The following is a 16,313-nucleotide window of genomic DNA, read 5'->3' as shown; positions in this document are numbered from 1 at the left end:
ATGCGAGTCGTAAGAGGTGACTAAAATACCGGGAGCAAGGGACTAGTAACCCCTTCTCCTGCATATACATGTATTACTAAATTTAAAAGGAGAAATTTTCGTTTTTCCTATAGGGCCATTCTGCCTTGGTGGAATATAGCCAGTTTGTTGAAAGAATAATACTGTAATAAAATTAACAATAATAATAATACTGCAGTGTGTATTTAATTTTAGAATAGAAGTTTGGATGTACAGTTGACCCCTGAGTTTCATGATTAACCCGTTCCAGAGAGCCCGCCGAAGGTCGAAATTCAGGAAACTCGAAACCATTTTCCCCATAAGAAATACAGTGGAACCTCAAATATCGAACTTAATCCGTTCCAGGAGCTAGTTCTAAATTTGAAAAGTCTGAAAATCGAAGCAATAATTCCCATAAGAAATAATGGAAATACAATTAATCCGTTTCAGAAACCCAAAAATATTCACAAAAAAATACATTTTATAGAGGTTAATTACAGTTTAACATATACACAACAAATACTATAGTGTTCAATTATGTATATAAATATAAAATAACATTTTTACTTACCTTTATTGAAGATTGGTGATGGCATCTAGAAGATAGGGAGGAGGAGAGAGGGAGTTGGGGTTAGTGTTTGGAAGGAGAATCCCTCTCCATGAGGACTTCAGGTAAAGCCCTCTCTGGAGTTACTTCCCTTCTGTCTTTTAATAATCGTAAAATGTTTGAATGAGAGTGCAGGTTAGTGTTCATTCAAGCATCAACAAAGCCAGACTGGCTCACGGCGCCTGCGCGGGGACGCGGACAGAGCGGGCTGGCGGACAGGTCAGTACCCGGCGGTCCAAAAATAGGGGCGAGTTCGATAATGGGGACAAAGTTGGTTCAGAAAAAAGGGTTCTATTTTTGAAACGTTCGATATGTGATACGTTCGAAATTTGAGGTTACACTGTAATGGAAATAAAATTAATCCTTTCCAGACACACAAAAATATTAAAATAATTTTTTTTTTTTTCAAATTAAATAAAGATTTACATAATGAAAACAATCAGAAATCAAGTACATGCATTTAAAAAAAAATAATAACATTACACTTACCTTTACTGAAGACTTCTGCGTGGATGGAAGACGGGAGGAGGGGATAGGAGGAAGGTGTACACTATTGTTTGGAAGGAGAATCTGCTTCGATTAGGACTTTCGGTAGCAAGTCCTTATCTGGGGTTACTTCCCTTCTTCTTTTAATGCCACTGGGAACAACTTGAGAGTCACTGGACCCCTGTCGCACAAAATATCTGTCCAGAGAGGTCTTTTTCTGGCTTTTCTTTAAGATTTCCCTGCCTGAAGTGGGACACAACACTGTCATTATACATGTTGCAGATATGGCTTGTTTCAGCTTGGTCAGGGTGATACTTTTCAACAATACTTTGCAACTCATTCCACATTCCACACATGTCCTTAATCACTGAAGAAGGCACCTCATCCACTCTTCCTCCTCCTCTGAAGCAAGTTCCTCGGCTGTGGTCTGATGCTGTTCCAGTTGAAGCTCTTGCAGTTCGTCAGTGGTTAGCTCTTCCCTGTGGTCCTCCACCAACTCTTCCACATCCCCGTCACTCACTTTATTTACCAAAGGGCTTGCACTATCTTTCCTTGGATCCATGATGACTTATTTAGCAGTTGCAAGCACAAAAAACAATGGATTATTATGAAATGTATTGTATGAATCCGCGGGGTGATGGTCACGTGTTGGTAAACAATAGCACACTGAGCGTGAATGGCGTGGGAGACTGGCTTGGTGTGTGCGGTGACGGGTGGACGGGTACCGGACGGTCGCCGAGACACGAGTCTTTTCACGAAACTCGAGGCCAAATTTTTCCCAAAAAACTCGCCAAAGGTCGAATTTCACGAAAGTCGAGGCTGCCGAAACTCGGGGGTCCACTGTCTGTAAATACAGTATACATTCTAATGTTTATTAACATTGATGATTGTAGCATTTTTAACCAAGTATACTAAATGAGTATTTGAAGTTTTTTACATTAATATATGATGTACTCAAGTCTAACTGTTTTTCAGGTTATGACTTTGGAGAGAATCCTCTTGCAAACTATTAAGTTTGATTTTATTGTTGAACATCCATACACCTATTTATTGAAATATGCAAAATGTCTCAAAGGTGAGTATTATTAACTCTCTCAGTGGTGAATGACCCTCAGAGATTTATTCTGTTAATAAGTATTGTTATTATTAAAAGCTCTAGGATATGGCTCAGTCATACTTATTGATCAGCAGTAGCATACTTAGATGATAGGTTGCTCTAGTGTTTGTTGCAGCAACATCTGGTAACACACTTCATCTTGTAACACACTTCAGTGGGGTTGCCTTGATGATGAAGGGTTCTTGACCCAAGAAATTAGAGCTACCTTCCTTGGATCAAAGCTGATTTCCTTTCATTTCTCTGGTGCTGTACACCTCTTTAAGAGGTTGGGCTATTTTCCTTAATTATAATACGGTAAGAAGCATTGATTCCTAAATATGAAGCCAAGTGTTTATGCTTTTTTATCCAAGAAAAACTAGGTAGTGTTGAAGAATATAAAGTTATTTACAAATTTTGTATTGCAAGGAATGAGCATAGCCTAAAGCAAACATTTCATGATACATGATTGAAGCAATTGAATCTAGAACAGAACACACTATGGCAGAAAATAGAGCTAAATGGGAAAGTAAAAAAAGAACTACAGTATTTCAAAGGAGGCAAGTAGAGAGGCAGTTAAAATTTGTAATATGGAAGTTAATGCAAAAACAGTCAAAGTTACTCCATATCCACATAGGAGACTTGTCATTGAAAGTTGAGGTGATAAGACAACATTAGGAATATACAGTATGTAAAATAACTTTTAAAAGATTTCAGTCATCACAGTCAAACATGAGCTAGTGTCATAAGTGAAAAGAATAACATACCATGTGGAGCTGGCAAATATTAACACATTGAACCAGAAAGCAATGGGAATCTTTAAAGTTTTCAACATATCAAGGTCAACAGGACCTGACAAAAATACTGCCATAGATATGTAGAGTCTTTGTCAAAGCTCTGAACAGGTTACCTGCTCAAATCAACAAATCACAAGATAGAGGGAATTTGCCACACTCCTGGAAGACTGCGAAGTTGTCTCTAAATATTTATTAAGGGCTAACAGATAGGAGGCACTAAACTACAAACCAGTATTTGCAATGATTATGATGTAGTAATTAATGGAAAGAATAGAGAAAATGGGTTGAATTTGTTGAGAATACAGACTTCATCACAGAACAACAGTGCAGTTTCAAGAATGAGAAGTCATGTCTTGCAAACCTAATGGACTTGCTACAGGCTGATGGAGACTAGGTAGGAAATAGAGGGATGGGCAAACTCCATGTTCCCAAACCACACGAAAGCTTTAACAAACACAGGAAAGTACTACATTAGCTGGAGACATTCCTGAGTGACAGGTAGGGAACTAACTTGAATTAACCCTTAACCCTTTAGTGTTTGTTTACAACAAATAGGGTACATTTTTAGGCCTACTTTGAGCCCTTGCAGAACTTAATCAGTGCACAGGAAATTAAGATTGCTACGCACCAATAGAGCAACTCTTTGTCATCCTCTAGTAACAACTCAAATAGCCCCTAATTCTTTTTCAAGCAGAGCGACAAGTAAAGATGTGAAGCAGTATAGTTTTAGACCTGGGAGTATGTGTTACCTAGTCATTTACAATTGCTCATAAGTGTAAAGAATGACTGTTTGAACTCCTTTTTTCAAAAATTCATAAATAAATTATCAAAAATATAGCAAAAGTCACAAAAGTAAAAAGTCTTAAAATGGGCCATTCTGTAACACACTAGTGGGTTAAGCTGTTGGGACCTCCCAGATTAAAATCCCCTTCTGTGTTAGCATTTTTAAAAAATATTTCCTAAAATGATAATCTTTTTGAAAGGTGATGACACCAAAAAGGCAGAAATTGATGTAATGTTTGACTATTAGTGGTATTTTAGAATAACCTCCTCTTGACAAACTGCCCCTCAAGAATAAGAACAGGAAGCTACAGTTTTAATTATAGCAGTTATACTCTAGACTTCTGCCAACTTTATTTGCTTTTCTCAGATTCAGAAGCCTATTAAAGGAAACAGATATTTACTACCAGAAATTGAACACCCATCCCCTGCAAATCATGTGAAAAACTGGTAACTTGATGTTAGATGAATGTCTACTGATTGGCCACTTAGTTCAGTGGCCACTGAAAAAAAAAATATGGTTCAAGGATGAGGCATTACTTACACAACATTTTGCTTGGTACAGGCTTTAACACGTCAGTGGAAGCTATAAGGAAGGTCAGTTTTCAAGAAACAAATAAATTGGAAAACAAAACAACTGGATGACTTTTATGGTCAGTCCTCTACCATTATAAAGTCAAGAGATGTAATGATTCAGGATAGACTTAAACATTGCCCAGTCTTCATTCACCATCTGTATGGTTTTTATGAATTGTTACAAACACTAAATTTATTCTTCAAGATACACGAGTTCATATACCTCATCAAAGCAGTGGAGGAACATTTTGTATTAAGTTTGGCGGATTGCTCCTGGAAGCTTACATCACATACATTTTCAACAATGCCTTTATCAACATTTTAGTGACCAGTGACTGATGATTACTGAATGTTCTCTGATTTTCCTCGATGGTGCTGCTGCATTTTATGACACTTGCCTCTTGAAACATTTTCTCAGGGTTTTCAAATCAACTTTGAAGATAATTTTTGGGTCTTCCTATACAATCAGGTGCATGCAGTTATAATGATGATTCTATAAGCATTGCTTGTGTTGTGACAGTGCATGCATGTTTATGTTCAGCAGTGTTTTTAGATTACAAAAAGTCTTGAAAATATAAATTTTGTCACATTTACCAAAGAAAAGGTATAACGAAAGGGGGAAATGAGGGTAGGCCTAGTGAAGTTTCAAATTTTCTTATTGGTGTGACAAGCATCTTACATTTAACAATCATCTTACATTTTTACTACTTAGTGTATGGGTGATGTGCAGGTACATAGTGCTGCCATTGGCAGGATGTTCCTCATGTAAGGTTCACTGCTAACTACAGTATTTCTTAATACACATGAAGCTTTATTTCTGCTTTCCTGGAAAACATGATAGGAGAACAACATAAAGCTCATAATAGATGCAGTCATATTCACGTACAAAATAAACAGTCTTTGCAATGATCAGATGTGACATCAGAGCAGGTCAAGAGAAACAGATAATTTCAGAAGCTAGAAGGAGTAGAAATGTCATATATGAGAGCAGTGTGTGGTGTGAATATTATGCAGAGAATTCAGAGTGTAGAAATTAGGAGACAGGGTAGGGTTAATAAATGGGGACTGAAGAAGGGTTGTTGAGGGTGTTTAGGCATTGAGAGAGGTGGCCCATTTTAGGTACAGACTAGGGGGTTTTATGGTTTGATGTGTTGTTGGATTCTGGGAAACCAGTCAGTCAGATTTAAGTCCTGAAGGTGGGAAGTACAGTGCCTGTTTTCTGAAGAAGGGGTGGGAATGTTGCAGCTGAAAGGGTCACATGAATTGTGATGTTTGCACACTTCTGCCAAGACAGCTATTGATTGAGTGATGGAACTGTTTCCTTTTTTAGGTCACTCTACCTTTGTGGGAAATGGCCAGTGAGTAAAAAAACAATTCCTGGGTTGATGTGACTTGAAATGAGAATTTCTCTACAGTATCATGAAATTAAGAAATTATGTAGGGAGCACTGGGGACTGAACTGCAGTCCTTTCAGCTGCAAGCTCAGAGCTGTATTGTCCTCATTGATTCTTGCACAGTTTGTTAGCTTATTTACTGAGATCCTGACGGTCAATCCCAAAAGACTTCAAAGAATGACTTCCTTCCAAAAATACTTTACTATTCATTACCCACAACAACTTATCAACTTAGCTGACATATGTATAAACTTCATTTACTTCAGTTTTGATTACCTTTTCAATACACAGATTTGCCATGGTTGTGAGCTCCTAACTCTGTGCTATCCTTGCCCGTCTCTTCATTGAGTCACTTGAAACTGGACTCTTCGCTAAAATTTTCCCCTGTACAGTACTCTGCATTGACAGTGTTAAATTAACAATATATTTATTCTCCCCTCTATATAGTTAAATCAATTAATTTTTTTTATCCAACAAACTGGCCATATCCCACTGATGCAGGGTGACCTAAAAAGAAAAACAAACGTTTCTCTTTTTAAATTTAGTAATTTATACAGAGGGGGTTACTAGCCCCTTGCTCCGGGCATTTTAGTCGCCTCTCACAATATGCATGGCTTACAGAGGAAGAATTCTGTTCCACTTCCTGATGGAGATAAGAGGAAATAAACAAGAAGAAGAACTAGTAAGGAAATAGATAACCCAGAGGGGTGTGTATACATATATGCTTGTAGAGGTTGGTGGATGAGTTTAGTAGGGTATGTAAAAGAAGAAAATTAAAAGGGAATATAGGAAAGAGTAAGGTGATGAGGATAAAAAATTAGGTGGCGAAAGATTGGATATCAGATTGAAGGGAAAGAGTATGGAGGTGAATGTATTCAGATATTTAAGAGTGGATTTGTCAGCAGATGGGTCTATGAAAGATGAAGTTAATCATAGAATTGATGAGGGGAAAAAGGTGAGTGGTGAAATTAGGAGTCTGTGGAGACAAAGAACGTTGTCCATGGAAGCAAAGAGTGGAATGTATGAGAGTATAGTTATACCAATGCTCTTATATGGGTGTGAAATATGGGTGGTGAATGTTGCAACAAGGAGAAGGCTGGAGGCAGTGGAGATGTCATGTCTGAGGGCAATGTGTGGTGTGAATATAATGCAGAGAATTTGTAGTTTGGAAATTAGGAGGAGGTGCGGGATTACTAAAACTATTATCCACAGGGCTGAGGAGGGGTTATTGAGGTGGTTTGGACATGTAGAGAGGATGGAACAAAATAGAATGACTTCGAGAGTGTATAAATCTGTAGTGGAGGGAAGGCGGGGTAGGGGTCGGTCTAGGAAAGGTTGGAGGGAGGGGGTAAAGGAGGTTTTGTGTGTGAGGGGCTTGGACTTCCAGCAAGCATTCATGAGCTTCTTAGATAGGAGCAAACAGAGATAAATGGTTTTTAGGACTCGACGTCTGTTGGAGTGTGAGCAAGGTAACATTTATGAAGGGATTCAGGGAAACCGGCAGGCTGGACTTGAGTCCTGGAGATGGGAAGTACAGTGCCTGCACTCTGAAGGAGGGATGTTAATGTTGCAGTTTTTTAACTAGTGGGAGTGCACCTCTGGCAAGACAGTGATGGAGTGAATGATGATGAAAATTTTTCTTTTTCGGGCCACCCTGCCTTGGTGAGAGACGGCCGATGTGTTAATAAGAAAAACAAAAATAATGCATGTATAGTGTGACCTAAGTGTAAGTAGAAGTAGCAAGATGTACCTGAAACCCTGCATATTTATGAAACAGAAAAAAGACACCAGTAATCCTACCATCATGTAAAACAATTACAGGTTTCCGTTTTACACTCACTTAGCAAGACGGTAGTGCCTCCCTGAGCAGCTGCTGTCTACCAACCTACTACCTATGTCTATGAAGTTTCAGGGACTGAATTCATTGTAGCCACCTATCCCATTCACCTTGGAAAAAAGACACCTTTCCTTCTTGGACACACTACCCATTAAACAAGCATAGTCCCATGAAAAAGAACAACCTTGTCCACCACTAACTGAACTAAATGCAGTTTCATCTTTGACTTCTTTCATAGAGCATATGAAATCTCTCTTGCAAAATCCTTAGTCAATATATCAGTGGGATATATGCTAGGATTTCCCTTCCATGTTATCCAGGATGGATAAAATATAGTTACAGACATTAGAAATTGTCTAAATATTCATTGAATTTGACACAGGGATCATCCTGCCCACCTGCAACACTTCCTTCATCACTCATTCACTGAGAAGCTGCAAAATGGAAGTCACATGTCAAATTACCATACCTAGTACTTCTTTGCTAGGATTACAAAATTCCAAGAATACAAAAGTTGACATCTGCATGATCTTGTTTGGCTGATGTAACAATTTATAAAGTCAAAGCTTTATGCACCCTAAATATTTGGTTAGATAAATACAAAAATGCAGACAGTGCACAATAACAGTAGTACCAACACCATGTGCCATGATAATGACATGCATCTCCTATAGTGAAGTCATCCTGAAATGATCCTTCAAGATGATGATAAATTATAATAATAAAATTTTATTTGCAGAAATATGGTAAAAGTTAACCCTTTGAGGGTCCGTCCCGTAGTTCTTTGGCTTTGAAGCCTGGGTCCAAGCCGTAGAACTACGGCGTGAGCTCAGCTCACTCAGATAAGCTGTAAGTGGTAAATTTGGGCCTAGATATGAGAGAATACGTCTGTGTGGTAAGTGTGCATCATATAAAACAAATACTGCAGCAGGCAGTGCATAATGAGAAAAAAAACTGCTACCATATTTTTGGATTTAGGCAGCGACTTTGCGGTGTTTTTTCGTATGTTTTTTACAGTTGTATTCGTGATTTCTTGGTCTTATTTGATAGAATGGAAGATATGTTACAGGAATAGAGATGATTTTGATTGGTAGTACTGAAAATGGCTTGAAACTGAGCTCAAAGTAGCAGAAATGTTCAATTTTTTGCCGATGTTCAAGAGTAAACAAATGATGTCACGTGTCTAATACATGTCAGCTGATGGGTCTGATATACATTCCCGAATGTGCTGGTATTATTTATACAATTATTACAATATTGCATAACAGTAAATCTTCTGTTTTTGGTGCGAATAAAATTTCGTGTGAATAAGAAATCAAAATGGAATTCATTTGTCAAGCCTGAAAACATAACTAATAAACAGAGGAAATGTTAATTTAGTACCAGGAATGCCTGCATTGTTTATTCTGGACCCTATTTTGAAATTGGAATATTTTGAAGTTTGTTTTAAATTGGCCAAATTACCGATTTCCGATCACTTTATTGGGTGATTTCTTATGCTCAACCGATAAAATAGAAGTAATACTAGCGAAATAGATAAGAATTTGGTTGACTGGATTAATGTAATTGGCTTAAAATGGGAGTCAAAATTGCCAATATCGCTGATGCATAAATATCGCTTACACAGCAAAATTCGCGAGATTAATTTTGTCAATTTTCCATCAAATTTCATACTTTTTGTTTTATTACCTTCAGAAGAAGATTCTCTACCATTTCATAAGAAAAAAAATAAGAAATTTTTGTTTTGAAAATTCTTGGACCCTAGTTGTCACTCTGAGATTTGGCCTTTGAACCCTCAAAGGGTTAATAAACAACAATTTGAAAAAAGATACAGCAGTTTGATGGTTGGACTGTAGAATTTAAGCTAAGTCAAGAACTTGAATTTCATGTTTTTACAGTACAGTATTCATAGTATAGATAATGTGTAACATTAAGATAAGGTTTACCTAGTATTAACAGTAAAAAAACACTTATCATAATAATAATGAATTCCAATAAACATGAAAATGCAACACTATCATTTATATTGGTGAGCTGGCCACAAATTTAATATGTATGTCATAGGATGAAATTTGCAGTGAGGTAACAGTATGTATAAGGATTAATCTGATATGCATTTGATATATACATGTATAGCACTATATTATAATTAACAGTAATGAATTTGGCACTGATTGGATAGATATTTAGTCCATAATATGTTGATGCAGTTGAAATTTATTCATACTATAGCAATGATAATTATACATTAACAAACTATGATTAATATATAGAATAATAATAGTATTATTATTCTATATATTTATTATTCTGTACTATATATATGAACACAATTACATGTTCATACTGTTTTTTTGTGATTTCTTTTAAACTTTTTTAATTTTGTACAGCTTTTGTTTCCTCTAGTATTCTATTGAAAATTTTTGATCCCTTAATTTGCATGGCATTTCTACATAGATTTTGTCATATGCATGGAATATCAAAGAAGTAATATTTTTGTGGTGTTCTTCGTAGGTTCTGCTGGAGTTTTCAAAGGAAATGTTTGCAAGTCTTGATTAGTAAAATTCTGAACTACAGTCGATGGTTCTGAAGTAGAACAAATGAATGATTCGTATGTGTAGCAAGTCTAATTGCCTATAACTAGTTTTTTCTTTTTAGCAAAATTTGATGTATCAGCAGTGTGCTGCTACTCTTCTATTTAATATAGTTTGCTTTCCCTTCAAGGGAAGTGCTTTGATACCTGGTGAAGGGTAACTATCTCCTTCCTAGATCAAACTTTCTTACCTCCCATTTCCCAGGTGCTATATGGCCATATAATATTCATGTGTCTCTGTGAATATAGTACTGTATCATTTGATTCTGTTGATTTGCTGTTATTGGTTTGATGCATTGTAAAACTGTTGATCCCTGTACAGTACACATATACTATTCATTTGATGTGAAAAGATTTGTGTAATATAGTCATTTGTAGGGGTTACCTGTTGGTGCCTTTCACTGGCGTTAAGATTGAATAAAATAGTCCATAATTCATTAATTTTAAGTAGAAGTTGTATTAACCCTTTGACTGTTTTGGTCGTATATATACGTCTTATGAGCCAGTGTTTCGGACGTATATATACTCAATAATTCTAGCGGCTTCAAATCAAGCAGGAGAAAGCTGGTAGGCCCACATGTGAGAGAATGGGTCTGTGTGGTCAGTGTGCACCACATAAAAAAAATCCTGCAGCGCGCACTGCATAATGAGAAAAAAAAACTGACTTTTTTTTTTTTATTAAAACTCCGAATTTGAGGTGTATTTTCGTATAGTGTTTATCGTTATATTCTCGTTTTCATGGTCTCGTGTGATAAAATGGAAAACATATTACAGAAATAGAGATGGTTTTGATTAGTTTCACGATGAAAACGACCTTGAAGTTGAGCTCAAAGTAGTGGAAATGTTCGATTTTTACCAATGTTCAGGAGTAAGCAGATCACACCACACGTCCAATACATGTCAACTGGGGAGTCTGATATTCTTTCACTAGTGCACTGATATTATTTATACCATTTTTACAATAATGGAGTAGTCTGCATAACAGTAAATTTTGTATTTTTTGTATGAATAAAAAATCAAAATAGAAAGCAATAGTAATATAAGAGGGGCCTAGAGACGTGACTAATGAATAGAGGATATGTTATTTTAGTGCCAAGAATGTCTACATCATTTATTCTGGACCCTATTTTGAAATTGGCATCTTTTTTAATTTGCGTGAAATTGGCCAAATTGCCAATTTCTGACCACTATTGGGTAGTTCAAATCGGTAAATGGGCGGTTTCTTGTACTCAACTGATAGAAAAAATGGAGTTCTAATGAAATAGCTATGAGTTTGGTAAACTGGAACAAAGGAATTGACCAAAAACAGGGCTCAAAGTTGGCGAAATTGCTGATGCGTATATGTCGCCAAGACCGCTAACTTTGCGGGAGCGTAATTCCATGAGTTTTTGACCTAATTTCGTACTTTTGGTGTCATTACCATCGGAAAAAGATTCTCTATCATTTCATGAGAAAACTTTTTTTTTTTTCCAAAAATTTTGCGACATAAAATGACAGTTTCAGAAAGGGGCTTGCGACAGTCAAAGGGTTAAAGATTTTGAACAGGTTAATAAATAGTTCATCTTTATATTATTCTTGTCACATTTTATGTAGTTTGTTTACATTTTCTTACAATAGGGATAGAACATTTTGTGATTATTTATTAAGTCTTTATTAATCAGGAAAGAATCACCTGTCATTGGTCTTTGTCAAATAAAATGACTTGCTGGAATAATGGCAGGGTGCGGTAAAATGTAAATGCTTTTGTGTGGTGTTGGGGCTGGTGGTATCTTTGGACACAGATTCCAGTAATGTCTATGGCCACAGATGCAATCATAGGATAGTAATTAAGTGTTAATCCAGTTACAGTAGCAGCAATCTCTGGCATGGTGGTGCTCGACTGGGTAGTCTTTCGACTGTGGGGTATATTGGTTAACCTTTTCAGGGTTTCGGCTGTACTAGTACGGCTTACGCCCCAGGGTTTTTGACGTACTAGTACGCCTAAATTCTAGTGCCCTCAAATCTAGTGAGAGAAAGCTGGTAGGCGTACATATGAAAGAATGGGTCTATGTGGTCAGTGTGCGCAGTATAAAAAAAATCCTGCAGCACACTGTGCGTAATGGGAAAAAAAACTTTGACCGTGTTTTTGGATTAAAACAGCAACTTTGCACTGCATTTTCGTATGGAATTTATGGTTGTATTCTAGTTTTCCTGGTCTCATTTTATAGAATGGAAGACATATTACAGAAATTGAGATGATTTTGACTGGTTTTACAATGAAAAGTACCTTGAAATTGAGCTCAAAGTAGCAGAAATGTTCGATTTTTACCAAAGTTCAAAAGTAAACAAATCATGCCAAGCTTCCAATACACGTCAACTGGTGAGTTTAATATTCTTTCACAAGTGCACTGATATTATTTATACCATTTCTACACTAATGCAGTAGTCTGCATAACAGTAAATCTTCTATTTTTTGTAAGAATAAAAATTCAAAGTGGAAAGCCAAAGAAACATAAGAGGGGCCTGGGGATGTAGCTAACAAACAGAGAACTTATTATTTTAGTGCCAGGAATGTCTTTGTTTATTCTGGACCCTATTCGGAAATTGGCATCTTTTGAAATTTGTGTGAAATTGGCAAAATTGCTAAATTCTGACCACCTTATTGGATAGTTGAAATTGGTAAATGGGTGGTTTCTTGCATTCATTCGATAGAAAAAATGGAGTTCTAGCGAAATAGTTATGACTAGTACACTGGAATTGGCCGGAAATAGAGCTCAAAGTGGGCAAAATCGCCAATGCATAAACATCGTCGAGACCGCTAACTTCACGAGAGCATAATTCCATAAGTTTTCCATCAAATTTCATACTTTTGGTGTCATTATGATTGGGAAAAGATTCTCTATCTTTTCATAAGAAAATTTTTTTTTTTTTTAAATTTGGGCGACCCTGAGAACAAGTCTCGGAGAGGACCTGGCGACCTTGAAAAGGTTAATCTTGTATTTTTTTGTCCAAGATTTTTAATGTTGGAAGGTTTGCTATTTTGAGGATGTCTAGGAAGGTATGTTAAAAGGGGCTTGTTGTAATAGTATTAAGTAGTTGATGCTTATTCTTGTGCAGCTTTATTGCACATAATGATAATTTCAGCTTGATTATTGTAAATTTTTTATATCATAATTTAATTTCCTCCAGAGATGTGGCTGATGACAAGTATAGACAATTAAGGTTTGGGTCCTTGCTATACCATTACCTTGTTTAGTACAAGTGCAAGGACAAGCAGGTATTGCATGTTTACATTGTTAGTAGCTGAGGCTGAGAGTATATCTTCATTGAAAAGATTTATGTGGCTCTTAAGTCTTTTGTTTAGTTGTAGATTATTAGAAAGTGTTTTCCCAAGTCCTATTTATGTATCCTTTTGTTTCATTGGTTTAAGTACATTAGTAGATTTATTTCATTTTCATGATTAGAATAGCAAGTGTTACAAAATATCTTATTTATTTAGACAGTGACCCTAGCATGTAGTTTCTTCATTCATTTTTTTGTCTGTTGATCTTAATGTATTTGTCACAAAATATAGTACTGTTGGTAACCACAATGACATTGACAAAAGCTGGACTTTAAACGACTTTAATGTAATTTACTGTTACCTCACCTAAGCAGTCCACTGCATTCCTGCAGTACACCTCACCCCAGCAGCCCATTGCACCCCAGCAACCCACTTCACCCCAGCAACTCTGCACCCTAGCATCCCACTTCATACTCTCCTCAGAAAATTTCTCCTTCCCTGCTGGAGTATATAAGCTGATGTTTCTAGTATTTTCCACTAGATTTGTTATTGCCTGTCTAAAGAAGACATCCTTGAACACTATTTTCTCCACGTTCTTGTCAGAAGTTCCCGCTCTTCATCGTGACTCTTCCTGGCGGGACCATGACGCTTCTCTCGCCGGTCAGTTCAAAGATCATCCTGAGATAAGGGTTTAGTGTTCTGGAAGTTCTGTGAACTTTCCAATTATGCAATGATTTTTAAAGAACAAAAATATGCAAGTCATTTATGAAGCCACAAATATTAAGATATACATATATATTTCTGAATGTCTTCAACCTACTGGGCTAGATTTTTTCCTAACTGGATTAGATTACTGCCTCTCTGATGAACCTGAGTAGATTAGGATTTGGCTAATTGGTGTAGATTGCCTGCCTAGCATGGCCATTAGGCTTACTGCAGTGTTCCTCTGTGCTCTGAGTAGATTTTATCCTGGGTCATTTTCCTGCCTCATCTACTTATTAGAAGTAGATTTGACATACTCTAATTCTACCTCTCTTATCCTCTCCACCCTTGCTACTCTGCTCCAGCAGCACCCCATGCCCTGCAGTGCTGTATGACACTAGTGGGCTTTAGTGCTTGGTTTTGATTATGATAATAATGAAAAAAGTAGGGAATCAGTTAGGGTGAGCTTAATAAATGAAAAATGTGTAAATTTATAGAATACTTAGGATAGAATTTTATTTCTTTTTAATATGTTGGCCATCTCACACTGATGCAGGGTGACCTGAAATAGGAACACTTTCGCCATTATTCACACTATCACTGTCTTACCAGAGGCATGCAGATACTACACTTTAGATGTCCTTCTAATCAGCAGATATCCCAGACCCCTCCTTCAGAGTGCTGGCACTGTACATATATTGTTCATATGTTTTTATTGCTGAATGAATGATCTACTCCAGAGTAGTACATGGTATTAATCCATAGAGTTGTGGATAAATATTTGGAGTTAGTTATTGGGAAGTCATGCTAACATCTGAGAGGAAGATTAAAGAAACTTCTGTGATAGAAAGGATGATGCTAAAGAAATAAAGGAAGCTCAGGTATATTAACCCTTAAATGGTCCAAACGTATATATATGTTTTTTCAACATCTGAAAGTATGTAAAAAAATGTAGATCTTCTTTTTTGTTTTACATTTGAAAACGTGTAAAAAAAACTTATATCTACATTTTTTTTGTTATATTTGAAAATATGCAAAAAAAAGTAGATCTACTTTTGTAGCACTACGAATTTGAACGTCGATCTGTTTGGACCGTTTAAGGGTTAAAGTGATTTGAGGTTAGGAGGAGAAGACTGAGAAGATGAACATATAGGGTGCATGAGCACAAGAATTGACAGCAAACTGGAGTGAATGGCAACAGTTGGTTAAGAATGATTGACATGTTTTTTGTGAACATTTGCACGAGGCACTTTATTCCTTGTACAGGAGGGTCCCATTTGTACAGCTCTTAGGTTCCCAACCCTGTATGGTAAACGAAAATTGCCAGCTTGTGGAAAAAGAGCAGTTTTTTCATTATTGAATGCATCTATAATGCTTGTTAACTTGTTCACATTATAATACATTAAGTTCTCAATATAGCCAGGAGTAAAAAAAACATAAAAACGTAAAATAAATACACAGTACATACAATGCTTACCTTAAAATACATCACTAGTCACCTCCCCTAATGCAACTGTTGTAGGAAAATGGCAGAAAAGCAGTAAAAGCACCGAACATGATAAACAGTGGCTCATTTGAAAGCCAATGAAAACCTGGAACACCAAAAAGAGGGGCTGTATATGCGGGGCTCTCCTGTATATTAAAGTGAACAGATATTGCTTTGAATATTGGGATAGATTGTTGTGATAATAGTTTTCTGAAATGTTACTAGTTGGAAATTATTATGAAAGTATTCTTCTTTGATAACCTTTGTTATTTGCTGAAATGTTTCTAAAATAAATTAAAAGTGCAAAGTGGGGCAATAAAGCATTGTAATTCTACAGAAAATATTAAAGGATATTAAGTACAGGAGGTCCACAAAATGCAAATGAGTTTTATTTCTTGTTTTTGATATAAAATGAGTTAATTATATAGAGAACAGGAGTTCCAAGTATGGTTATGTTTCACACATTAGTAACAGGACTTGGCAGTTGTACAACTTTAAATTGTTTTCTAACTAATAGTGTTTGTAAGTGCTGATGTATGTGTGCATCTTGTGACATTTGTAAATGAGGATATGTACATCTTGTTGCATTTGTAAGTGTAGATGTGTGTATCTTGTGGCATATGCAAGTGCAAATGTGTGTATTTTATGGTGTTTAATTGTGGATGTGTGTATTTTGTAAGTTGGAGACCTGTATTGTTTATTA

The 16,313-nt window shown here is 36.4% G+C and overlaps 1 protein-coding gene across 3 annotated transcripts in view; it reads left to right on the top strand.

Annotated features, from left to right (window-relative positions):
• CycK (cyclin K) overlaps nucleotides 1-16,313 on the top strand; it is a 60,819-nt gene that overhangs the window by 23,166 nt on the left and 21,340 nt on the right. The window contains exons 4-5 of one of the 3 annotated variants that reach the window (XM_070086961.1): nucleotides 2,066-2,165; nucleotides 14,029-14,082. In XM_070086961.1, coding sequence (XP_069943062.1) covers nucleotides 2,066-2,165; nucleotides 14,029-14,082 — 154 coding nt within the window. Of the gene's footprint in view, nucleotides 1-2,065; nucleotides 2,166-14,025; nucleotides 14,083-16,313 lie in introns of all 3 variants that reach the window. The other 2 variants (XM_070086960.1, XM_070086962.1) reach the window with 2 other exon arrangements.

The sequence above is a fragment of the Cherax quadricarinatus genome, chromosome 20 (genome assembly GCF_038502225.1).
Source record: "Cherax quadricarinatus isolate ZL_2023a chromosome 20, ASM3850222v1, whole genome shotgun sequence".
Taxonomy (NCBI): Eukaryota; Metazoa; Arthropoda; class Malacostraca; order Decapoda; family Parastacidae; genus Cherax; species Cherax quadricarinatus.
Note: the sequence above shows the minus strand (reverse complement) of the source record. Positions and strands in the feature narration are given on the sequence as shown.